The sequence below is a fragment of the Rattus rattus genome, chromosome 14, assembly GCF_011064425.1.
Source record: "Rattus rattus isolate New Zealand chromosome 14, Rrattus_CSIRO_v1, whole genome shotgun sequence".
In the NCBI taxonomy this organism is placed as follows: Eukaryota; Metazoa; Chordata; class Mammalia; order Rodentia; family Muridae; genus Rattus; species Rattus rattus.
Genome location: NC_046167.1, coordinates 75,363,970 through 75,390,324, shown reverse-complemented (window position 1 = coordinate 75,390,324; position 26,355 = coordinate 75,363,970). Strand labels below are relative to the sequence as shown.

The 26,355-nt window shown below is 46.8% G+C and overlaps 1 protein-coding gene across 1 annotated transcript; it reads left to right on the top strand.

The window, feature by feature from the left end:
• Habp4 (hyaluronan binding protein 4) lies at window positions 1-22,053 on the top strand. Its single transcript, XM_032884814.1, has 8 exons — window positions 1-459; window positions 7,980-8,142; window positions 10,311-10,469; window positions 10,882-10,950; window positions 11,941-12,024; window positions 17,841-18,012; window positions 20,147-20,332; window positions 21,163-22,053. The coding sequence occupies exons 1-8, from the start codon at window positions 114-116 to the stop codon at window positions 21,217-21,219; spliced, it is 1,236 nt and encodes a 411-aa protein (XP_032740705.1). The 5' UTR covers window positions 1-113; the 3' UTR covers window positions 21,220-22,053.
• The last annotated feature ends 4,302 nt before the right edge of the window (window positions 22,054-26,355 follow it).

The following is a 26,355-nucleotide window of genomic DNA, read 5'->3' as shown; positions in this document are numbered from 1 at the left end:
GACCGCGGGGCCGGGAGTGCGGCGGCGGCGGCAGCAGCAGCATGGGTCCTCGCCCGCGGCTTCGCTGAACCTCACTGGCCTGGGCTGCCCGCGGCGCCCGCAGCGGTGGCGTCATGAAGGGGGCCCTGGGGAGCCCGGTAGCCGCCGCGGGCGCCGCGATGCAGGAGACGTTCGGCTGCGTCGTGGCCAACCGCTTCCATCAGCTGCTGGACGACGAGTCGGACCCGTTCGACATCCTGCGGGAGGCCGAGCACCGGCGCCAGCAGCAGCTGCAGCGCAAGCGTCGCGATGAGGCGGCGGCGGCCAGCGGGGCTGGGCACCGTGGCGGCAGGAGCCCTGCCGTGGCCTCAGGACACAGGCCCGGCGCGGCCGGCCGCAGGGAGTCGCAGAAGGAGCGCAAGAGCCTCGCGGTGTCCAGCGCACAGCAGCCAGACAGCCCCGGAGGCCCTCAGCCGCCAGGTACGCCGCGGGCACCGAGGTCACCCCTCCAGCCGCTAGCCCGGTCCCGCGTGGGCGAATCAGAGCTGGGTGTCCTGATGGGCGCAGGGACCGGGGCCACCCTTCAAGATAATAATTCTCTCGGGGTCACGTTTCCAGGGATCACTCTCGGGAGCCACTTTTGAGGGGTCATGACCCTTTAGGGCCATCCTCCTGGGTGGTAACTTTCCCCAGTGACCCTTTCTCAGTGGAGGGGCCAGGATTTCACTCTCGTTGGGCTCATCCCAGACGGGTACAGTGAGCAGAGCACTGAATCTTGGTGGACAGGGCCTTTGGCCACCCTCCCTGGGTCCCTATCCACGAGAAGGAGGTGGGAATCACACTCCCTGGAGGGGTTGGCGGCGGGGGGGGGGTCGTTCCTATCCACCCGTTCCTGGTGGGCCGAGCTGGAGGTTCTTGATGGGCAAAAAGACATGGTGTGACTCTTCCGGGGTCACCCTCCTGACATTCCTGGTTCCGTGTAGGGACCAGGACTGACAGCCTGAGGGTTGCGCAGCTGGGATCCCCACATCTGCAGCTAGCTGCATCCTTCATCCTGCCGGCCTCTGCGGGGCTCAGCTCTGTAGGCGATGCACTGCTAAAACCTTCAGGGATCCAAGAGTCTGGGCCTCTAAATTCAGGGAGGCCTGGGCACCCGCAGGTGTGGAAGCCCCGGGAAGGCAGACCTGAGCCCAGGGTGCGTGGGGTGGGCTTGGGGTTCCGGCTCCTCTGCGCCTTAGCCCTTTTCTCAATCTTCATACTGTAGCCTCCAGGCGTTAGCGGACGTCGATTGCAGGTGGAACAAATAGTGTATGTGGGACTCGTAATTTGTGATGGATTGAATACTGTTTTTGCTAGAAGCAGTTTTAACCTTTGCAAGCCGAATGCTCAAAGTTACCCTTTCTGCTTAAGTAGAAGGGTCAGCCCTCTGCTGGGTGTACTGTCTGCGTGGGAGGCTGCTTCAGACTTCGTGGCTGTCACCTGAGCTGCGTCAATGCTTTTGCAGCCAAGCTTTTGCCAAATGAACTCCTCGTTTTCCCGTATTAAGTTTATAGTCTTAAGGTTGGCAAGAAGGGATGTTGTGATTAGAGTGTAGTTTGACCACCAGGTAGGGAGGTGTTCATGTGGGCATTATTACCTTGTCCTAACTTGAGAAAAACTGCCCGTTCCACTTTTGGCTTTAGCTGGTACAGATAGATAATGTTTACCTTTATCTGTAAAGTTCATTTGAGACATTGGTTGAGACTCAGAAAATCATTAATGAAGATGGATACCTCAGTGAATTTAGGACTCCTTTTAAGATGGAAATGCACCATACTGTACATTTTATATTGAGTTTCTCCTAAATGTATTTAGAAAAATAGGAGGGAAGGAATTGAGTAAGACCAAATGTTTTACTATTTACTTTTTTTATCAAGTGAAAATATACTAGCTTTTGGAAGAGTACCAGTTACTACTGTTAAAGTATTGTTGTTTTTGTTTGTTTTGGTTTTTTGAGACAGGCTTTCTCTGTGCTGTTCTGGGACTCTCTTTGTAGACCAATCTATCCTCTAACTCACAGAGATATGCTTGGATCTGTCTCCCAAGTGCTGAGATTCCTGAGTGCTGAGATTAAAGGTGTGCAACACACACTGGCTGAAGTTTTTCTTTAGTCTTTTTTTTTTTTTTTAAGATTTATTTATTTATTTATTTAATGTATATGAGTACACTGTCACTGTCTTCAGACACACCAGAAGAGGGCATCAGATCCCATTACAGATGGTTGTGAGCCACCACATGGTTGCTGGGAATTGAACTCAGGACCTCTGGAAGAACAGTCAGTGCTCTTAACCTCTGAACCATCTCTCCAGCCCTTTAGGTCTCTTTTAAAATTAAAAATATTCTTAGGGTTGGGGATTTAGCTCAGTGGTAGAGCGCTTGCCTAGCAAGTGCAAGGCCCTGGGTTCAGTCCTCAGCTCCGAAAAAAGTTCTTGTTATGATGAGCCCAGGGTTCCATTCGTATTGTGTAAGTGATCTACTGTGAGCTTGAACCCCCAGCTCTTGTTACAGAAATTTCAAGCAGTCTCAGAAATATATGAAGTTAAGTTAGTGGAAGGGCCCCTTATTTTTCTTATGATTGACACTATGCATTTATATACAGCGTGGGACCAGGGAGATAGATCAATCAGAAAATGTTTGTCTCGAAAACATGATGAGGATATGAGCTCCATCCCTGCTTGAATCCATGAGCCCGGATTCCCAGAGAGAAACCTGGACTCAGAAAGTAAGGGGGGGCTGTTCAGAGGTGAATGAACACTCAGGGTTTCTGTCTGTCTTCTGGACTCACAAGCACATTGCGCATGCATACGTGCATGCACACATGCATACATACAGGTACAGTGCTGTTTTAGTATTGTAAGCTACTATACTTAGACCTTCATTCCTTTTTCAGTTCACGGTGTAGGCATTCTGGCCTTTGAGACCCAGTTGATACTAGAGTTTTGTAACGAGATTTCTTTTTTCAACTGTGCATACTTGTTAATACCTGTAGCTCCTGTTCTAACTATATCTGGTGGGTTACAGAGAGGCTCCACAGGCATCGTTAGCACCAACTGACATGAAAGACCAGGCTTTTCTGCAGTCAGGGGAAAAAATGAAACGTTGCATGTCCTGCGTGAATGTGTCGTGTTGACAAGTACCTTGCATGTTTGCTGTGTAATGGAAACAGTTACTGGCCTCAAAATGATGTGGAAGTCATTGTTTCCCCCATGGAAATATGTTTGAGACTTGCCCAAGAATAAATTCATTCTTGAATCATTAGATTCGTTCTTGTTTCCCTAGACTTTCAAGGTTATGGTGGATAAGCCAACATTCAGCTTTGTCTTATAGGGAATCCTATTATAAATGTTACTGTATTCTGTTTACTCTCTGGGCTTTCGTTTAGAGAAGGGATCAGACCATACAGACTAGATCTTCCCTGGAAAGGGCTGGAAATGCAGCATCTGCATCACCTATTCCAAGCCACTGACCCAGCACAGAGAAGCTAGGTCCAGTTGCATCCTGATCTCCTAGAACCAAGTTGTGGAGGAATAAAAATCTGTCCCTGATTACTTTGTTTTGGGGGGTTTTAGAAAAATGTAATGTCTGCAAGGTACTCATAATTATTATAATAAATTGCATCTAACAGTTTCATTTTATACACAGCTGCCCTGAAAGAGATTTTACTTAATTGATATAATTAGAAGTAACTTAGAGAAAGCAGAAAGAGGTGAGAAAAAGCACTTAAGCAACTCTAGCTGAATGGAGACACATAGTTTAAAAAAAAAATCTGAGTTGCAAGTAGGAAATCAGAAGTTAATTAAAACAATAATAATTCTTTTCTTAAAAAAGAAAGACTTGGTTCTTTTAAATGTGTAAACATGTTTGCCTGCATGTGTGTGTATGTACAATATAATGCCCACAAGAGACCAGACGAGGTTATCAGATCCCCAGAACTGTGAAGCTACCATGTGGGTGCTGGGAACCAAACTCAGGTCCTCAGCAAGAGTGCATAACTACTGAGCCATCTCTCCAGCCCTGAGAGTTCTTTTTTAAAATACATTTTAATTTTATGTGTATATGTTGTCTTAGTCAGGGTTTCTATTACTGCACAGACATCATGACCAAGAAGCAAGCTGGGGAGGAAAGGTTTTATTCAGCTCACACTTCCACAGAACTGTTCATCACCAAAGGACGTCAGGACAAGAACTCAAGCAGAACAGGAACTTGAAGGCAGGAGCTGATGCAGAGGCCATGAGTGGTACTGCTTACTGGCTTGCTTCCCCTGACTTGCTCAGCTTGCTTTCTTATAGAACCAGAACCACCACAATGGGCCCTCCCACCCTTGATCACTAATTGAGAAAACTCCCTTATAGCTGTATCTCATGGAGGCATTTCCTCAATGGAGGTTCCTTCTCTGTGATAACTTCAGCTTGTTTGTATGTATGTATGTATGTATGTATATGTATATGCATGTATGTGTACCACATGTCATGTGTGTGTGAGCCCCAGTCCTCTAGCAGCCAGTCCTCTTAAAGCTGAGCTGTTTCTCCAGCCCTGATAGTTCTTTTTCATACTGAGGATAAGTGGAAATGAGTGCTGATGACTAGGATGCCATAGACGTTTTCAGCTTGTTAATTTTCAGAATGATAATTTACCCCTTGTATTTCAAAAAGCCTCTTCCAATATTTTTAGATTTTTTTGAGAATTTTGAGTATTCTGTATATGAGTATCATATTTACATAATCTCCTCTTTCCTTTCCTGTGCCCCTACCCCTGCTGAGATCATGACCTCTTCTATATTATTTTTACACACACACACACATATACCCTATTATATCCATTTACTGTTGCTCAAATGTACATGTATTTAGGGCTGGCCACTTAGGATTGACTAACCTATCAAGGGGGCTTGCCCCTGGAGAAAACTGAATCCCCCCCACCCCCCAGAGGCCATTGATTGCCTGTAGTTCTTCATTTAGGGGTGGAGCGTTATGAGATTTCCCGAATCCGCAGTGGAATGTCATCTGGTGTCATTATGCAACTTTTGTGTAGATTTTATGAGTACGGCATCCCTATTGTGTCTAGAAGATACTGTCTTGCAGCAGATATCCTGGTCCTCTGGCTTACAGTCCTTCCACCTCTTCTGTAACGCTCCCTTACCCTTAAATATGGGGTCACCTCTTCCAGTTTTGAGAGGAGGGGGGAGAGAATGTGTATGTATGATATGTGTGTCAGAGAGACAGTGTGTGTTTTCAAGAGGTCAATGTCTGGTATCTTCTGTTACTTTTTACCTTATTTTTATGAGACTGGAACTTGTTAAATGTTTTATTGATTTATTTTTATTTTACATGCATTGGTGTCTTGCTTGCACATATGTCTGTGTGAGGGTGTCAGATTCCTTGAAACCGGAGTTGTGAGCCACCACATGGGTGCTGGAAATTGAACCCAGGTCCTCTGGAAGAGCATTCCATGCTCCCAACAACCGGGCCATCTCTCCAGACTACTATAGACATGGCCTTTCAGTATACCCAGACCTCACCATGTATCTAGACTAGCTGGCCGGGGATTCTCTCTGCCTCCTGAGTGTTGGTGTTAAAGGCATGCATCCTCACCCTTGGCTTCTGAGGATCTGAACTCAGGTCCTCATATTTGCAAAACAAGCATTGTGCCCACTGAGCCATCTCTCTAGCACCCATTTTCGGTTTCTTGATAATACAAGTTTTTCCAATAAAAGCTGTAGTTATGGTATCTTTTGATGTTATGAGCATACCACAAACTTAGATTGTGGTAAACTCACTTAGTAATGCAAATTGTACTTAAATATTTTTAGTCATATGACATTGAAAACATTAGGCTTCCAGTCCTAATGGTATACATCTTTAATCCCAGCACTAAGAGGCAGGTAGATTTCTTGTGAGTTTGAGGCCAGCCTGATCTACATAGGGAGTTCCGGACCAGCCAGGATTACACAGTGAAATCCTGTCTCAAAGAGAGACAGAGGCTGAGTTTAAGTTTGTGGTGTAGTTTATCAAACTCAGAAACTACTCTGCATGAAAAGTAATAAGCTGGGCTGGAGAGATGGCTCAGCTCTTCCAGAGGTCCTGGGTTCAATTCCCAGCAACCACATGATGTGTCTAAAAAAGATAGTGTACTCATATAACTAAAATAAATCTTTAAAAAGTAATAAGCCGTATAATTTTATGATAATGATATCCCAGACATGATTATTGCCTAAAAATAAAAACTGATTATATATAAAGTGTCAGACTTTAAAGGTTAGGAAATACCGTGAAAATACATATATGCCCATATTTCCTAAGAGTGCATTTATATATGCCTATATATATACATGAATAAACATATCTATGTTGTCTATGAGGAATGGTTAAAATGTACCTATTTGAAGAAATGAGATATTTTATAACTGTAAATCAATGCAAAGAATAATTTCTGCTAAGAAAGTGAAAGCCATTGGACTAGAAGCTGCACACAGTGTTTTGGGGACCACGAGAAGCGGCGAAGCTCTGCAGAACATACCACAATCTCAGGTAGCTTAAACTCAAGAGTTATAAAAAGCTATGACTAAAACTGCTGAGACCAGGGCCGGGCCGCGGTACCGTGCTCCTTTGATCTCAGCACCCAGGAGGCAGAGGCAGGTGCATCTCTGAGTTCAAGGCCAGCCTGGTCCACATAGCCAGTTCCAGGACAGCCAGGGCTATGTAGAAACTCTGTCTTGAAAAGGAGAAAAAAAAAAAAACCCCACAAAAAGTAGAGAAGAGAAAGAAGGAGAGGGGAGGAGTATGCAGTAGCTCTGCCCCGGCTGGGCTGGATCCTCAGTGACAGAAGGCAGCTGCGTCTTAGTGTTCATCGTTCATCGCTGCGACGAAACGCCACGACCAGAGCCAGTTGGGGGGAAAGGGTTAATGTGGCTCACTCTGCAGGTGGAGCCGATCAGCGAAGGGCTGCTGCTCACTAAGCCAGCTTCCTCTGGCTTGCTCAGCCTGCTTCCTTATAGAACCCAGGACCTCACCGTGGGCTGGGCCCTCCCTCATTGATCACAAATTGAGAAAATGCCTTACAAGCAGTTGGATCTCAAAGGAGGCATTTGCTCAAGGGAGGCTCCTTTGATGCCTTTAGCGTCTGTCAAGTTGACACACAAAACCAGCCAGTCCACCCTATTTGAGTAATGGCTGCCTCTTAAATGGGTCAGGGAAAGTGTGAGAAATGGGTGGTATCACATGTGTAAATGTGTGACATAGTGTGACACATATTAAAAAGCAGGAAAGTCTAAACCATTGGGCACAGCCCCGCGTGGCTGGAAACAAACGCTTCCATATTAGATGACAGACCCTAATTGCTCTTGGTTTGTTGGTAGCTGGGATTTTTTTATTTTGGATGAAGCGGGGGTTGTTTATTTGGCTTTTTGTTTGGTTTGTTTTTCTTTTTCTTTTTCAAGGCCCGGTTTCTCTGTGTAGTCCTAGCTGGCCTGGAACTCACTCCGAGATCCACCTGCCTCTGCCCACTGAGGCCTGGGATGAAAGGCGTGGGCCACCAAGCCTAGCTGCAGCTGGGATTCTAAAAGTGTAGTCTGAGGTGCAGCTTTCCTCATTTAATTCCCTTAGATGGGCTTTATCACTATGACCTGTGAGGCTGAGTGTGAAATGCCGTCCATCCAGTAAAATATACCTAACAGCAGTTACAGAGGCACTGAAAAAAAAAGAAGTAAACTAGCTACACACGGTGGCCCCCGAAGCAGGTGGGTCCGTTCAAGGCTGGCCTAGGCTCTGTAGTTTGTGTGGGTTAACCCTGTCATTTCTAGGACTTGGTAAAGTCTTGTTGATAATTAGCAGACAGGAGGCGGTAACTGTTTCTCTCCGAAAACCCCGCTTTCTATTGATTTGGTTCCTGGGAGAAAACTTGAAACCTGTGCCCTCCCTCCCTGTGGATGCCAGGTTCCAGCTTTGCTCTGATTCTCCCAGCAGGCCAGAAGCGGACTCCTAGAAGAGGGGAGCAGCAAGGATGGAATGACAACAGGGGGACAGACGTGGTGCTTGATAGAGCAGAGCGAAGGTCCTACAGGGAATACCGGCCCTACGACACTGAGAGACAGGCCGAGTCGACAGCGGAGAAGTTTACTGACGAAAAGTACGTACCTCAGTCCTCCATTAGAGGGACCGGGCCCCGAGGTTCCCAGATCACTACCAGGCTTTCTGACATTTGGGTGGCAGTCCTAAGAATAGTTTGCCGAGGTAAGTCACAAGTCATGTTACCTTGGATAGAACCTGAAGGCCCTGCCATTTACTGATTTCTTAGTTCAGGAAATGATTCTATGATTAAAGCTTAATAGTGGGCTTGGGGTATAGCTCAGTGGTTGACCACTTGCCTACCATGTACAAAGTTCAAAGATAGAAGAAGTATTTGGGGTATGTGTGCAAAACCCTTTTTAATTTTTATTTTATGTATACGTATATGTGTGTATCTTGCCTGCATGTTAAGTATGTATACCACACGAGGGCCTGGTGTCCATGGAGGCCAGAAGTGGGTGTCAGATCCCCTGGAACTAGAGACACAGATGGTTGCAAGCTACCATGTGTGTGCTGGAAATCAAACCCAGGTCATTTGGAAGAGCGGACAGTGCTTCTATCCACTGAGCCATCTATCCAGGCCCTTAAAAACCCTCATTTAAAAACACACAAGTATGTTAAACAGATTTTAAAATTCTTTGGAAGTTAGGAAACTAACTTTGGGCTTAGGGATATAATCATGATGAGATTTAGCAGCTGTCCCATGGCCTCTTCATGTACACTATGGTATGCATGCACACACATAATAAATAAAAAGAAAACATGAAAATCCAGAACCAAGCACCCAGCCCATCTTACCTTTCAGGCTTTGGCCCATCTTCCCACCTGCTGATCTATTGAGGAGGTAAAATGGTGTCTCAGTTACTTTTCTATTGCCATGAAGAGACACCTGACCAAGGCAACTTATTAAAGAAAGGGGGAGGCATTTAATTGGGATCCTAAAGTTTCAGAGTGTGAGTCTATGACCATAGTGTTGGGAAGGATGGCAGGAACAAGCAGGCAGGCAGGAACAGGCAGGAACAGGCAGGCAGGTAGGTAGGTGTGGTGTTGGAGCAGTAGCTGAATGGCCGAGAGCTCACATCTGACCCATAACCACAAGGCTCAGACCAATCTAATTGAGATAGCAATGGGAGAATAAGGGCTTTCGAAACCTCCGCCCACACCCATGACATAACTCCTTCATCAAGGACCACACCTCCTAAACCTTCCCACACTTTCTAATTCTTCCCAGACAGTTAGTTACACCAACTAAGGGCCAACCATTCAAACTACCATAGATGGTAGTGCAAACACACTGACCATTCTGTACACTTTGATTTCTTCTTGACACACATGAGGGTGCCCCCCACACCCCCTTTCCCCGGGATAAGCAGTGTTTGCTTAGTTTTTCTAGATGTGTGTTAATGCACATGATGGAAAACCTGTACTCAGTGGCTGTATTGTGACCCCATTATCTGGATGTGTCATATGTTACCCTTGCTTAGTGCTCCAGGGGCCCACATAGGCATGTTTACACATATAGAAACTCACACAGGCATACACATAGGCATGTTTACACATATAGAGGCTCACACAGGCATACACAGAAATTAAAATAAATCTTAAAAACACCAACGTCTTCACTGTCTTTGGGCATTTGTGTGAAGTCACAGGGCAGAAGAAGGTTCAGTATGTTAATGATTTCAGCTCCAAAGACCACCTTGTGGCCATGTATTTATGAGCGAGATTTGGAGGGACAAGATTTAAAACTGAAGCATTTTTCTTATAGGAAATATTCCAAATTAAACGTTTAGTGCCAAGACAGGAAAGAACTTTCACATTTAATTAACACAGTCATTGTATATAAATGAGGAAATTAGGCTCTACAGAGTGAAGACCGTGGTCCCACCAGGTTAGAGCTAGGGCCCGTGCTCCCTACCTACCACCCACGTGACCTCTGGCAAATCCCTCTCCATGCTGCTTCCGGTTCCCATCTCTTTAGCAGCAGTTCTGTGTATTAAACTTGGCTGTGAGAATTAAGGTGCTGTATGTGAAGGGCTCAGAACAGTGCCAGGAACAATATACTCGGTGGTTAACTGTTAGTTTAGTCAAGCCACTTTGCTTGATAAACTACAGCCATGACCGCCTTCTAGTTTGCTTTTTTGTTTTTGTTTTTGCTTTTGTTTTTAAAAAGGCTTCAGACCTTTTAAATGCATTTCACCACTTTTCACGATAGCCATCTTTTCCCAGACCAGTTGACAGGTTTGATCGAGACAGACCACTGAGAGGACGTGGAGGCCCCAGAGGAGGCCTGAGGAACAGAGGCCGAGGTGGTCCTGGGAACAGAGCCTTTGACTCCTTTGATCAAAGAGGGAAACGAGATTTTGAAAGATATGGTAGCAGTGATAAGTAAGCTCCTTTGCCTGTGCTGTTTCCACTTTGGATTTTGTGTCTGTTGATGACCAACCTCATATGAGTGTGCTGTCTGTCAATCTTGTGGGGTGGGATTTTATTTTTTTAAAGACTCACTTTTTAAAAAATTATGCGTATCTGTGCATGATATGTGTGGGCGGGTGGGCAAATGGGTTTGGACTATGACGTCTGTGAGCTATGCCTGCAGAGGCCAGAAGATGATGTCGGAACCCTGGTGCTAGAGTTACAGACAGTTATATGCTGTCTGATGTGAGTTAACTGCAAGTTAAACTCAGATCCTCTGTCAGAGCAGTCTGTACTGAGCCTTCTCTGCAGACCCCAGGCAGGGTTCTCTGACTGGGAGACTGACTGACTACCTCAAGTTAACATGAATATTCTGTCTCTCCAGAGCAAACAGAATGGAGGACAGTATGGGTGGCTGTGGCGTTCGCACCTGGGGATCAGGTAAAGACACTAGGTAAGGCGCAAGGATGTTTCCTCTGAGAGCCTGCCCTAGAGTGGGAGTCTCTGAACCTTGGCTTAAAAATGTTCTCTCTGGTTATGTTTGTCAAGTAGAAATTGATGTGGGTTGTAGTTTATTGAAGCTAACTCTGTGTACGTACAAAACATACCATACGTATGTACATACCCATTCCTGGGATTGACGGAATCAGGAGAAAGCTTTGTAAAGCTTGTATTTAGACTCAAAACTGATTTTTAAAAGTCTAATAGTTTATGCACTTATTTTTTTGTTTTATTTATGAGTCTCACTGTGTAGCCCCTGGCTAGTCTGGAACTCATGGAGATCCTCCTGCCTTTGCCTCCCAATCAAAAGCATACCAAGCCCCCGGGTCTGGTCTATACTTTTATCTTGATTTTAGCTAAGTAATGCGTGACAGGTGACCACACGTATGGTCGTTACTCTACACATATGATGTGGCACACCTGCACATCTCAGAATGTTTTTGCTTTTTGAGACGGGGACTCGCTGTTTGCCCACTTAGTGAACTCCTTACTCCTGCTCATAAAATAAGCCTCAAGAAAAGTTACAGGATGGAATCCCTGCCGGGCTAGCACACACCAGGCTAGCACACACCTCTGACCCCCAGCACTGAAGGGAGGAAGCATTGCAGAGGGAGGTAGATTTCTCTGAGTTTGAGACCATCCTGGTGTGCACAGTGAGTTCTGAGCTCGAAGGACTACACACTGATCAAGACCTTTCCTAAAATATATATAGAGAGAGAGTTAAAAAAAAAAGCCAGACTTTGGGTCCCCACCCCCGCCCCCGATAATTTTCATGTATTTGTCTCTGACATTTTTGAAATAACGTATTTTTAAGCATCTCTGACGCCTTCCTTTCTTTCCCTGTGAGGTGGATGCAAGGCCTAGACTGTGTTCCCTTGGCCTTAAGCAGACTAGGGCGTCGGTGAGCATGGATTGTGTGATGGATGTTCTTGATGCTTTTCAGTGACACGGAGCCTCCTGCACCCATGGAAGAGACCTCGATGATGGAGGAGTGCCAGGGCGTCCTGGACGAGGAGTCTGCATCCAAGTAGGGAGCTGCTGCTTATGCCTACGGTTCTCTCTCATGGTGACGCTTAATGGTCTCTCTTTCTCCCTCCCTCTCTCCCTCTCTCCCTCTCTCTCTTTCTCCTTCCTCTCTCTCCCTCTTTCTCTCTCTCCCTCCCTCCGTCTCTCTCTCCCTCCTTCTCTCTCTGTCTCTCTCTCCCTCTTTCCCTCTTTCTCTCACCCTCTCTCCCTCTTTCTCTCTGTCTCTCTCCCTCCTTCTCTCTCCCTCCTTCTCTCTGTCTCTCTCTCCCTCTTTCCCTCTTTCTCTCTCTCTCTCTCCCTCCTTCTCTCTCTCTCTTTGCCCCCCCCACCCGCCCCTCTGTCTCTTTCTCTCTAAGTTTGGACAAAGTCATGGATGTGGGTGTGTGTTTGGTGGGTGTAGTGAACATATGGGTGTTTGTGTCAATGTGGAGGTCAGAGCAGGATACCAGGCATCTTCCTTTATGGTTCTATACCTTATTGAGACAGGGTCCCTCACAAAATGAAAGCTCACTGTCTCAAGCTAAGCTGATTAGCCAGTGAACTCTTAGGCTCCTCCTGTCTCTGCTCCCCAGTGCTGGATTTTTATGTGAGTATTGGACATTGACACTCTGTCCCTCAAGTATTCTCAAAAAAAGACAGGGTCTCTTTATGTACCCTGTCTGCCCTATAACTCAGTCTGTAGACCAGGCCAGCCTTGAACTCACAGAGCTCCACTTGCCTCACCCCCCTGGTGCTGGGATGAAAGGTGTGTACCACCGTACCCGGCTGGAGCAAGCATTCTCAACCCACTGAGCCCTCTCCCTAGACTTTTCTCTTAAGGGTTTTGAAAGCTGAATCCTTTCGAGCGTCCCACTGGGCTGATATGGTCATTTGTTAGTAGGTAGGTTTTTTTTTTGTTTTGTTTTGTTTTTATTAAGAGTATATTATTTTTGAGTATGTGTCCTCTGCCCCTTGTCTGCTTTGCTCTTGTCTCTTTATCCTTGTCTTCCTTTTTTCATGACTGTCTCCTCCATATCTCGCACACTTAAGCTGTGAGCCGAGCCTCCTTTCCCTGTGAATGCGCCAAGGTCCCTCACGAATGGAAGCTCAGGTATCTTAGCTAAGCCAGCAAACTGTTAGGATCCTCCAGTGTCCTGGCTTTGTCTCTTAAGGCAGGATAACTCTTCACTCCGCTTTCTCCCTATCAGGATCCATTGCCAAGCAAGTCACAGGCAGAGTGTTTTGGAACTTTTGTAAAGGATCTCGTTTTTGTTTATTTTATGACTATTATTGTGAATATGCATTGCATGTGGAGGTCAAAGAACAACTTTGTAAAGTTGGTTCTCTCCCTCCACCTTTATTGTGGGTTCCAGGTTGCTAGGCTTGTGTAACAAGCAGCTTTACCCACTGAGCTATCTCGCCAGTCACTTGGTAACATTTTTTTTAAAGATTTATTTATTTTTATATATGTGAGCACACTGTTGCTGTCTTCAGACATACCAGAAGAGGGCATCGGATCCCATTACAGATGGTTGTGAGCCACCATGTGGTTGCTGGGAATTGAACTCAGGACCTTTGGAAGAGCAGTCAGTGCTCTTAACCGCTGAGCCATCTCTCCAGCCCTCTTGATTGCCTGTGTTCTGAGACGAACAGTCAGCACTGTCCAGCATCACTACTTCATAGATTGTTCAAAACCTTGACAGTACTTCCACACATCACCACCACACCTCAGGGAGATTCCCCAGATGGGAAGTTGATGGTTTTCCCATTCCCAGAGACAGAACACAGCACCATTTCTCCTCCCACCTCTTCCAGGTTTGGGTCATTCCCACTGACGACCTTAACCCCTCAGTTGAGCATTTCTTCTTCCCCAGCTCTGGTCTTCTGGGCACCTTAAGTGTGTGCAGTCTCATGGTGAAGTCTCCCCACCTCTCTCACTTGTTCCTATTACTCCAGGCCAGCCTCCTCTTGTCCTCACCCTCCAAATACTTCCCCCACTGGGCTCACCAGGCCTAAAGGCCACTTCAGTCTGGATCTGTGTCAACTTAAGTTCAGCTCTCTGGCTCACTGCGCCCTGACTTCCCTCTGCCTTGAGCGTCTCCTTCATGACTCATCAGAGGTCCGCCTCAGGCCTTTTCTCTTTCTCAGCCTTTGTGTGGTCTTACATACCCTGCTCTCAAATTGTCATGTACATCTTCACATCACAATACAGATCTTTGCCTTCATCCTCCCACCCAGGTCTGAGGTGTCTGAGGTCTGTCTCTCTCCTGCTACCTGTGCCAGCTTCCCCACCGACTCTTCTGCTCAGCGTGACTGAACTGCTTCCCTGCTTCTCCACAAACCTGGGCCTCAGCAGTGTCTGTGTTCGGGAACAGCTTGTCACCCATCAGCTTCCAAGTCTCCCTTGGAAGCCCCGTTTTCAGTCCTCTCCTACCCCCAATTCAGGCCTTCATTGTGCCCCTAACTGTCTACCACCTTTGTCACCAGCACAGCGAAAACTTCTGACGTCAGATTGTCACAGCCCCAGAGCTTCTCTCTACATTCTCTCTGCACCAGAGTGGCTGTTACTCTGCCATTCTGAGTGTCCCATTCTCTGGCCCCTTATGACCCCTCCAGTGGCTTTCTGTTTCTTCTGTGCTTTTATTCCTATGTGCACAGTCTCGGATGGCCTGGCCCCTGTAGGACCCTCAAGTTTGACCACTCTTGTGCCTTCTTGGGACTGATTTTATGACCCCCACTTCACATTTCTGAGCACACCTTATCTCCCTCAACCCTCCCGAAGTCGTAAACTTGCTTCCGTTTGCTGAATTCTTGCTCTTCACCCTGCTGCTGATTCTCCCTTTCTCACCTTTCAGCTGCCAGAGCAGACTGAGTCAGTTTGATCCAATTATTTAATGTGCCCTCATTTGTTAAAAGGAATAATCAGATGCATGAACCACGGCATTGTGAGGACCATGTTTTGCGCTCTGCTGTGTTCATATCTACAAGTAGGAGAGAGGGAGGGGCCACCTAGAGTGGAGCCTGGAACTTGGATGCTATGTAAATATCTTCCAGTGTCATCTCTTCAAGAGTGACAGTGACTGACAGTTGTGACAGCTGTGAATTTACTGCTCAAAACAACTAAGAATGTGTTTTTAAAATAGGATTCACAGTTAACGTGCCTATTTAGACTGCGTTAACTAAAGTCACAGACACCCGAGCTGGGAAAGTGAGTTATGTAGGAATCTTCAGCTCTTGTTCCTGTGGCTCTGTCAGACTTTAAAATCACAGAAATCTCCCAGCAATCGTGTCATTTTTGATGAGGTGGTCTGCCATCCCAGCTCTGCTGACTGATTTGACATTGAGGCTTCCCCTTCAGCCACAGTGGACCTTTGCCTTCTAGGCTTAGACGGTGATGGAGGAACTGGACGTCCTGTACGCCAGTGCTTCAGTGAGCAGCCTAAAGTGCATGTTTGTTCTTCCAACTTCGCCGGTTTACTGGTGTCACACCATCCTTGCCTTGTTCTGGCAGCCGCCGAGCTGCTCCTGTGTTCTGATGTTTGAGGGCACCTGCTACACTGACTCGCTTTGTCTCTGAGCCTCTTCTGCAGAGTCCCTGTGAACGGAATCTTACACGGAAAAGAGAAAACACGCTGGCGTATTTCACTGGCTGTTTCCAGATTTCTGTTTGCTATAGCCTACACTAATACCTCATACTTTTTAAAATCCCCCATTTTGTTTCTGTATTTGTCAGTTGACAGACACACTTGTAGTTTCTAGTCCAAGGCCGCTATGCATAGGGCCACTGTAAACATTCTGTATGTGTCTCATGTGGATGCACATCCTCATTTCTCTCAGGTGTGAAATTCTTGGATCATAGATGAACTCAGAAAATTTAATAATTTTTTCACTTTAATTTTATGTACATTGGTGATTTGACTGTCTGTCTGTCTGTCTGAGGGTGTTGGATCCCCTGGAACTGGAGTTACAGGCAGCTTTGAACTGCCATGTGGATTCTGGGAGTTGAACTCAGGACCTCTGGAAGAGCAGCTAGTGCTCTTAACCACTGAGCCATCCTTCAGCCCCCAGAAAAAAAATTTTCTGAGACAAGATCTCTATGTAGGCTGTCTTGGAATTTGCTATGTAGTCCCAGCTGTCCCAGAGCTTGATGTGTAGACCAGGATGGCACCAAACTCATAGAGATCCACTTGTCTCTGCCTGCCTAGTTCTGAGATTAAAGACGTGAGCTACTGCACCCGGCTCTGTAAAAATTTGAAGACCAGACTTTTTTTTTAAAATTATTATGTATGGGTACTCTATCTGCATGTACACCAGAAGAGGGCATGAGATCCCAATATAGGTGGTTGTGAGCCACCACGTGGTTGCTGGGAATTGAACTCAGGACTCTGGAAGAGCGCTGAGCCATCATCTCTCCAGCCCCCCAGACTGTCTTCTAAGTTGACATTTCACATCCCCTACCCGGGTTCAATTTTTGACATCCGTGTCAATACTTGTTAATTGCTGTTAAAGACACCTTTTTTTTCTTCTAACTTTTAAAAAACTATACATGTGTGAATGTTTTTCCTGCCTGTATATATGTCTGAATGTCAGTATGTCTGTACACTACATGAATGCCTGGTACCGGTGGGGTCCAGAGAAGAGCAGTAGATCCCTTTGAACCAAAGCTACAGCTGCTTGTGAGCCACCAAGTGGATGCTAAGACCTAAACCCAAGAACAGCAAGTGCTCTTAACTGATGAACCATCTCTCTGGCCCCTGAACGCCCTTTGGATACTAGCTGACTACTGGATGTGGAATGGTGTAACTCCTTGTGGTTTGAGCCACATTTCTCTGATGACTAATGACAGTTGAAAAGCCTGTGTATCTTGCCTGCTTGTATATGTGCATGCAATACCTGCAGAAGCCAGAAGAAGGCACAAGATGCTGGGGATTTGGACCTAGGTCCTCATCTCCCCAGCCTGCCTTAAACATTTTGAATTGTTAGCTGGGGGGATAGAGCACTTGCTCAGCACACGGGAGTCCCTGAGCTCCACCCACAGCACTCTTAAAGAAGTCTACAATAAAAACTTCACTCCAGGAGGCTGGAGAGTTGGCTCAGTGGTTAAGAACACTGGCTGCTCTTCCAGAGGACCCCAGTTCAGTTCCTAGCACCAACATGGCAGCACACAACCGTCTCTAACTCCAGTTCCAGGGGTTTGACACCATCTCACATATCATTAGCAGGCAGAACACCAACGTACATAAAAATAAATAAATCACTAAAACCCTACCCCAAACCATGAGTCAGAAGAGAGTAAAACATGAATGCCATTTCAACAGGTTCTCATGATTAAGTTATTAGACAATGTGGAAATAAAAATGAGAATATGAGGTCCGATCAAACCCAGGAGGTCGGGAGCATCCTGGAGAGAGTCTGAAATACTATTTTGTTATTTTAGAGCCAACTAAAGAGGGTGTTTATGAAAATGTGCATTTGTGACCCACTGTTGTAGGTCCGTGGCTCCCTGTTACCTTGTGTCCACAGCATGTGTCTTATTTTCTTCCCCAGTTACATGGTGCATCAGCCTTCAGGAAGGGTACAGCCGTGGTGCAGTGTGATGGAGGGGACACTGGCTGATGACGTCTCCACAGAGTATTGTGGAGCACAAAATGTGCCTCCAGTTTGCAGCGAAGACATAGGATGGTAGAGATAACTCAGCAAGATGTGACCCCAAGGGCCTGGGGTTACTTTTAACCTTATTTATATTTCTGATGCAGTCCTACAAAAGTATGACTTGTTTTTCTGAAGTAGACATTTGGTCCCATCAGCCAAAATAATCTTTATTATGTATCTTTACAGAGTCCCTGAGTTGGAGGTGGAAGAGGAAAATCAAGTCCAAGAGATGACCTTAGATGAGTGGAAAAACCTTCAAGAACAAACCAGACCAAAGCCTGAGTTCAATATCCGGAAGCCAGAGTCCACAGTTCCTTCCAAGGCAGTGGTGATTCACAAGTCCAGATACAGAGATGATGTAAGCTTGTCTCAGGGGAATCTGTACTGTTGACCTCATCAGGCACAGAACAGACTGGTATCGGTGGGTTCGGAAATAGGACCTTGCCATTCGGCAGTCTTGTTCTTTTCCTCCCACCCCCACTCCCAAACATTTTGTATGTGGGGTGGGTGTGCATGTCAAAGGAGAACATGTGGTTCTCAGGAATAGAACTGAAGTCAGACTTGGTACCCACTTAGCCATCTTGCTGGCCTGCCACCTTGGCATTCTTGTTTCTGATCAGGCATCATCAGGATGATGGAAAGGAATAGAACTTGGTGTGTGGATAGTCAAGTACTACACATTCTCTGCCAGCCTTGAAAGTTTGGTCTCTTAGTGAAAGAGGCACAGAGGAGACGTTTCAAACATTACTGACTCTGCATCTTGATAATTAGATTCTTTGGTTTTAGACGACTTTAGTATGTAGCCAGGTCTGGTGTAAAACTCACTATCCTCCTGCCCCAGCATCCTGAGGTGTGTGCCACCATGACTGTTTATCTCCCATTGAGTCAGCTGATCAGTTGAAGCAATAGCCGTGAACTTAAATTCTGATCCCTTTGTAATTTAATAGCCCTGCTCCCTCTGTCCTGCTCTAGAAACAGTAGAGAAGCCCCTGGACTGTCGATGGCATGGTCAGACACCATTCTACAGCCAGCTGTTCTGAAGGCATTATTAAGGACGTGTGTTGTGCAAACCTTATTCTTCACGGTTTCTATAGAGCTCTATCCCTGTGTGTGTGTGTGTGTGTGCATGTGTGCACTTGCTCACGTGCCGGTCGTTCTCCACTTGGTATTTTTTGAGACAAGATCTCAGTGGGACTCACCAATGCAACTAGAACGGGTAGTAAGCTCCAAGAAGACGGTCTCTGCCTCCCCGGTGCTGCTGCTGTAGATGTGCCCTGCCAAAGTCAGCTTCTAATCGGGAGTTGGGGACACAAACTCTAGTCTTGTGCAAGCACAGAGATATTTCAGGGAAAGTATCAGTCTGTAATGACAAGGGATTTAAAATTTTTTCTTTTGTTACAGAAGTTAAAGGAACACTGAGGCGACCAGGTGTAGAATTTAGAATTCCTGTTGTTCAGTTGCTGCATGAAACCGTGCAGATGGCTGTGATGAGCAGTCATCTTCCCTGCTGATCACTCTGTTTATCTCCCGTATTCAGAATACTGTGTAGAACTATACAGTGTTTCTTTGTTAGATTTCCAGTGCTGTTGCTAAATGCCTGGGATCATTTATAGTGAGAAAAGCTGGGGTTCAGCCTCAGGTAGTGTGGCCCTATCATATCAAAATGCAAAACACATGGCAGAAAACCATTTTCTTATTTGCTTGTCAGACTGTGGCCAAAAAACAGCCTAGTGTCCCCATCCAGGACCCAGCCTAAAGACCTACTTCCTCTACCATGCCCACCTCTTTAAGACTGCATCACCTACGGAAGTGACACATGCACTTCAGTCAGCTGAGACAGGCACAGCAAACCCACTCTCCTCTATTTGGTCAGTTCAAGGTCTAAGACACTTTACTAAGTTTTGGGATGTTCCACCTGAGACAGTTTTCATAGACGAGAGGCCAGGTAAAGCTTCCCGTGAAATCGCTGTGCTGTCAGGCCCATCTTCCCTGGCCCAGAGATCTGTTAGCATATTGGAGGTAACCAAATTAGCGGAGTCGTTGAGCTTGAGTAGTTTGGCTTCAATAAAGTAAAAGTCTCTGTTAATCTACTGGATGTTGCAGAATTCAGCCAGGAATTGTTCTTAAAGCATGCACCAAATCTTCTGGTTTTTGTATTTTTGCTTTTTCAAGAGCGGGCTTCTGTGTTGCCCTGGTTGTCCTGGAACTCAGTAGAACAGACTGGCCTCAAACTCAGAGATCCACTTGCCTGTGTCTTGAATGCTGGGATTAAAGGCATGAGCTGCCACACCCAGCAGGTGAATAGTAAATTCAAAGGTGTTTGGATTAAGACTGACTAGGATCTCATGCCTATATTCCCCTTGCTTGGGAGCCCGAGAATCAGAAACTAGGGTCACATAGACCACCAGGGCAGCACATTAAAAATGCTCATTTCTGTGTATGTCTGTGGGAATGGCTGTGCCTGTGCCTGTCCAACCTTATGACTGTTTCAGATGGTGAAGGATGACTATGAAGATGAGTCTCATGTCTTCCGGAAAGCTGCCAATGATATCACCTCCCAGCTGGAGATTAACTTTGGTAACCTCCCTCGCCCTGGACGGGGAGCCAGAGGCAGCACCCGGGGAGGCCGAGGAAGAATCAGAAGAACAGAGAACTATGGCCCCCGAGCAGAAGTGGTGGTAAGTAGCTGTATTGTGAACCCCCATGGCTTGCTGAAGGAGAGGGCAACTGCTTTGGGCTACAGTGGTTATGATACTGTGGTTGCCTCCTAGGGCTAGTGAGAGTCTAATCTGGAACAATTTTGAACACTGTAATTCCCTCAGGCAGGCCATAGGCACACCTGCCTACATCTGTGACTTAAACTCCCCACCTCATGTGTCTCCATCCTTGTTTATCTTGGTGGGTACCTAGCATGTAATAAACTGTTACATTTTAGGTTTATGGATATATATGAGTGTATTGCCTGTATGTATGCGTGTGCACCACACAGATGCCGGTGCCCTTGGATCCCTGGAATTAGAGTTACATGTGAATGCTAGGGATCAAACCCTGATCCTCTGGAAGAGCAGCCAGTGTTCTTAACCACTGAGGCACTCTCCAGCACCCAACAGTTATTTTAGAGGGCAAAAGGGAGATAGCTCTGGACAGTGGCCCTCAAAGGAGGTAAAGTGGTCTCTTTCTGTGGCTCCATCAGAGTCCCCCTGTGTTGGCAGGGGTAGGATAGGGTTACATGTGTTTTCAGTAAGCTGTCTATTGCTAGCCACAGCTGGGTGGGTCAAGGGCAAATGATTAAAAACCTCTCTTTTGGGATCTGGAGGGATGATGGCTCAGTGGCTTAAGAGCACTGGCTGGTCTCCCAGAGAACCCAAGTTCGATTCCCAGCACACACGTGGTGGCTCACAACTATCTGTAACTCCAGTTCCAGGGGTTCCATCACCCTCACACAGACGTACACACAGGCAAAACACCAATGCACAGAAGTCAAAATAAAGACCTCTCTATTTTTTAGACCCAAGATGTTGCTCCCAACCCGGATGACCCTGAGGACTTCCCCGCCCTGGCCTAACAGCCACTCCCCTGCAGCAGAGCAGCACTATGAAGAGACTTTCCTTGCCGCGAGAAGAGTCAGACTCTAAGAACAATAGATGTTGCTTTTCCCGTGTCGTGTGAAATTGTTGCACTTTTTTGCTCTGTGGGATATGGAGTTCCCATGAGGTCAGGCCCTTTCCCCAGATGGAGACTTTTGTAAGGAATAATGTTTAAAATGTGTACATAGATTCTAACAGTTCCAGCACAGTTAAACCTAGCACTTGGGAGGCCAGCCTGGTCTACAGAGTGAGTCGTCCTTTAGGACACGTGGAGACAGGAGAACCACTCCCTACTGTGTTTTCATACCATTCGATGGCTATTGCTCATTTCTGTGAGCAATTGTGGTTTAGACATTGTACACCAGGGTCAACCCCTGAAGCAGAGGAAGTACTGGTTTTCAGTGGTGATTTAAACTACCTCGTGGTCTGTGTGTGCATAGGGGTTCAGGGGGTTGTTGAGTATAATCATGTTTTGTAACTCAGCTGCATTTACTAACTGTGAACATGGGCTGGTCCCTCCCAGCCCACTCAATCACCCCAAATAGCTCGGGGAAAATTCATTGTATGTAGGAGGGACCAGAAATTAGCAAGGGAGGTTTGCTTGTTGTGCTTGCAATGGAACCTTGCTCCCAAGACCTGTGCTCTCCCACCTTGGCCACAAAGTCTGAGATGGTGCTGAACTGGAAGGTTACTATTGTATTCCCTCTGCACTTTGTATAAACTGAACTCTTGGGGTGAAGGATGCTTGCTTGGGGTGACCACCTGCTTCTGATCCCATGTTTATTAAATGAATGAGTACAAAGGTATATTAACTGACTGCCTTATTCATTTCCCCTTCCTGAGTACTATGATCTGAATGGAGAAGCCTGGGGCAGTGAGGGCTGCTCCATGAAGGCATTTGGCCTCCTTTGGCTTTGAAGGTCGTGAAGCAAGCTTAATATCATTCCCCTTTGAGTTGTGAATGATATTGGGAAAGCTTCAAGCTGATTTAAGCATGTGTGACAGAAGTCACGGGTAGAGAAAGTCATTAGCAAGCTCATTCTGCATGAATGTACACCCTAGACAGGTCATGAGGTGGGCTCCTCAGACTGGGTTGGTTGCTGGTAATTAAAACCAACCCAATCAACCACACCAAAGGAACCTAGTCTTAGGATGTTACTTCTGAACTAGTGGGCTTCAGGCACCTGAGTGAGGGCTCATGGGCTGTCAAACATGGCTTGGCAAAGGAGGCCTGCTTGCCCAGCTGGGGCATGATCACATGTCTAAATAGGACAGCTGTTTGCTGTCTCAGCAATAAGTCAAAGTAGCTGCAGCCTAACCTGTCATAGGTATGAGTACGTCTGTCCACTGCACTTACCATGCAGTACTGAAGAGAGAAAGGTCTGATCTACTCCCACTGTAGTGTCCTATGGACCACAGGCATTGAAAATTTGGCTGTGGAACTCCTGATGTCCGAAGCCCATACCATGACACTTTCCCTCAGAGGCCATGCCAACTTCCACCTCCCCGATCCTGACCCTCCAGAACTATTACTGAAACGGTGCAACTCAGATTCCACAGGCCTGGGTGTTCCACCACTCAGGCTTCTTTGAGTGGCCCACTTATCTGTGGCTGAAGTGGGCGTCTTCTTGAAGGAGGGGATGGAGGACCTCTGCCCTGTAGGTGCCTGGCCACCCACAGAAGGTAACCAGAGATAAGAGGACCAGGCAGACAAAGGGCCATGTGTATCTCATGGGACACAGGAATCCATGGCTTGCTTTTGCTTTAACTACTGCAAGGGCCAATACCAGAGAGGGGCCAAGCTTCCAGTGGCTTGTTAACAGGAATGTCCCTAACCAAAGCACTGATGTGCCTACAACCCCGAAAAGTGGCAAAGTATTCTTTCCAAGAATACGAAGTTCCTGGTGGTGACTGTACCTGGGAACATAAGTCAGGAGAATAGAGAGGTTACCTATGCGCTCATTCACGATGAGTCCACAGAACTGCCACCAGTGACAGCAGCACATCCCAAATGCTCAAAGAATGCAGCTGATAATGAATGGGGCCTCAGAGATGTTTTTGGAAGGGGAGAAAGGGGAGATATAAGATTACCAGGCACCCTACGAGGAAAGTGAACCATGGCCAACGTGAGAACACGGCTGAGGATGTTTCCCTGGCAAGTAGGCATACACCAACCTCAGCGGTGCCTCCCAGGCCTGCTGTGCACCTGTGGAACCCGCCACACTGCTCAAGTTGACTGAAGGTCTTTTGCCCCCAGAAGACACTCACCAGGCTTAGAACTGAGCAGTTACCCTGAGACTTCAAGTTGGCCCTCTTCTCACCCACCAATAAAGCCGATGGGACACCCAGGAGAAATACTGGAAGAACGAGACAGACACATTTGCTGGGTGGCTGAGGCACCAGCCTAAAAAATCAGGCTTACATTGCACAGAACAAGGAATCCCAGTGGGGAGAGCAGCATTGTAGTCAGAAGGGACCTCCAGAGGGCTAGGCCCTGCGGACCCCAAGCCACATCAATAGCCGGTCTAGAAAGGTTACAGCCCGAGACAGCCAGCCATCACTGGAAAAGGAGGAGATGGTTAAGCCGTTCTTAAATCTGTTCTTATCCCCAGTACAGGGCAAGCCATTGTGCTTAAGGCAAGGCATGTCCAATGAGACCCTTGCAAAACCGTCGCTCCAGATTGAGTAAAGCCCTACAGTGGCCACTGGTCCCCCTTCCCATCCTGTCCTACCAATCCACAATATCAGAGGACTTGCCAACCCCAGGCCTAAAGTGTTCCCTGTGTTCTCCAGCTGGACCCTCAGCAGACCTCTTCCATTCCTCGGGGCTGGGGATAACAGACACAGGTTACTGCGAAGACATCTAGAATCAGGCAGGAAGGCAGCTACTAGCTAGACAGCCTGAGGCCCACCCTGGAACCTCAGCCTTTAGACACTCTGCTTCTCCACTATCTCTAAGTGAGGTCTTTTTTCTTCCCACTGATCTAAGGGCAAGGAATTGCTATCTCTGGAGTGCTTGGGCAGCTGCTCTGATGCTTCTAACGCACTTAGCCATTCTGAGGCGGGGCAGCAGGACCCGCTGAAATGGCAGATTTTGGGGAGGGGAATGGGACTGTCCAATGGCTGGGAGCCTGGCTGGCACTGAATAGGTGTGGGTGGAGTTATGCCAGATACACTGCGTTCTCCAGACACCCTTCCTACTCCAGGAAGAACTGACCTATCTGAAAAGATTTGTTCCATATGCACACGGTCAGTAAAATACCACCCACCAGCCTGTACCACCACCTCCTCTCCTCTGCTTTCTCTTTCCACCCAGAGCCTCTGTTTAAAAACCGTGCTGCTCGGTGAGGTCACTGGTGATCACTGACAGCCCTCTATGAGATCTGGCCCTCCAGGCCAAGGGCTTCTTTACCTGGCCATTTCCGTTTGGACAGAACATTGGTCATCCAGGAGCTCGTCAAAGCCATGCAGACTTGCTGGCAAAAAGATGAGACTTAGTTAGAAACAAGGCAAGGCAGCAGGTGTGGGACAGGGCAGCGTGTAAGGACTTCACACACACACACACACACACGCACACACACATGCACACAACCAGTGCCCTTGGAAAGGGAGATGGAAAGGAGACTCTACAGACTGCCCAGAGGGTCCACCGCTCACCGCCAACAAACATGATAGAGGTGATGTCATACTGTGCCAACTACCAAGAACAAAAACCACATCAAATCTGGATAATGGAAAAAGAAGAGACCCCATGACCTCAGCACTAGAGGCCAATGTCCTGCTATTTCACTAACTAGCTCATGCATGGCCCTGATAGCTGCTAAGGGGAGCTGTCATTATCCATTTGAAAGGCGTTACGGCAATATTTTCATTTTTTAATTGAGCACAGTACAGACATATTTGTACATGCCGAGCTCTTGTGCCGAGTGGCTTGTGGCATTAACACACAACACTCACGTCCTATCCCAGCTGGAAAATTACCATCCCAATCTCATGAGCAGAAACAGATCTATGCACGTTGACTAAGCCCAATCAATGAGTAAATGGCTAGAGCCAAGTTTTGTACAAAACAGTCTGGGCTCCAGATGATTCTATTAAAGTGCTCCTTCGTGCAGGATATAACAGGCTTGAAAAGTGGCTTTGCTTTTTAGGGGAAATTCTTTTATCTGTGTGTTGGGGTGGGGCATATACATCCTGTGGGGCGTGTGTGTTGGGATTGGAGCCTGTGTACCCTGTAGAGAGCAGAGACATTTCTGTGGAGTCAGTTCTTTCCTTCTACCTTTATGTGGGTCTGGGATAGAACTTAAGTCACCAGGCCTGTTTGGAAAATGCGTTTATCTGCTGTGCTATCTTGATAGCATTTTTGCCTATCTTTCCACTCACAATCCCTGAGCAACGCCTCTGCACAAGCCAAGACTTACCTGCATTGAGCATATTCCCACCTTCAGGTAAAGACAATGAGTTATCACACTCAGGTGCATGAGATTACATAACAAAAATATCAGAAACAGGGGACCATAATCTACTAAAATCAATCTTTGTAAAGCAGATCACCCAGGAAGCAGAGACATCAGATGCAGAGGGCATTCCCTAGTCCTACCAGCTATGAAACCACGATCCATGGACTACAGGATTCTTGAGTCTTATCCTCTAGTCCATCAAATCTCTAAGCTATTCAAGTTGGCACAGAGGTGCATATGGAGTGATTTCATAGCAGGAATTCACTCACTCACATCCTGTGTCCCTTACAATTCCTGTCCTGAAGCCTTAACCCCTCTGTACCTTACAGTTGGCTACATGTGGAGACAGGACCTTTAAAGAGGCAAATGTAAAATGAGGCCAGGAGGGTGGCACTAATCCACTCTCCCTGCTAAGCTTCTAAGACCAGGGATGGGCAGTACACAGAAAAGGGAATGTGAAGTCCAGTGAGAAGCATCTATGGGTTGCCAAAGAACGAGGTTGGAGAGATGGCTCAGAGGTTAAGAGCACTGACTGCTCTTTCAGAAGGTCCTGAGTTCAAATCCCAGCAACCATATGGCGGCTCACAACCAGAGTACTTATAGATAATAAGTAAATAAATCTTAGAGAAAGGTTTGAAGGAGCTGAAGGGGTTT

Excerpts from the sequence above, each read along its gene's own strand:
- Habp4 (XM_032884814.1), top strand. The coding sequence starts at position 114 with ATGAAGGGGGCCCTGGGGAGCCCGGTAGCCGCCGCGGGCGCCGCGATG. Across the intron at positions 8,143-10,310 it reads GAGAAGTTTACTGACGAAAA|ACCAGTTGACAGGTTTGATC; the intron begins GTACGTACCTCA and ends ATCTTTTCCCAG. Across the intron at positions 10,951-11,940 it reads GGATCAGGTAAAGACACTAG|TGACACGGAGCCTCCTGCAC; the intron begins GTAAGGCGCAAG and ends GATGCTTTTCAG.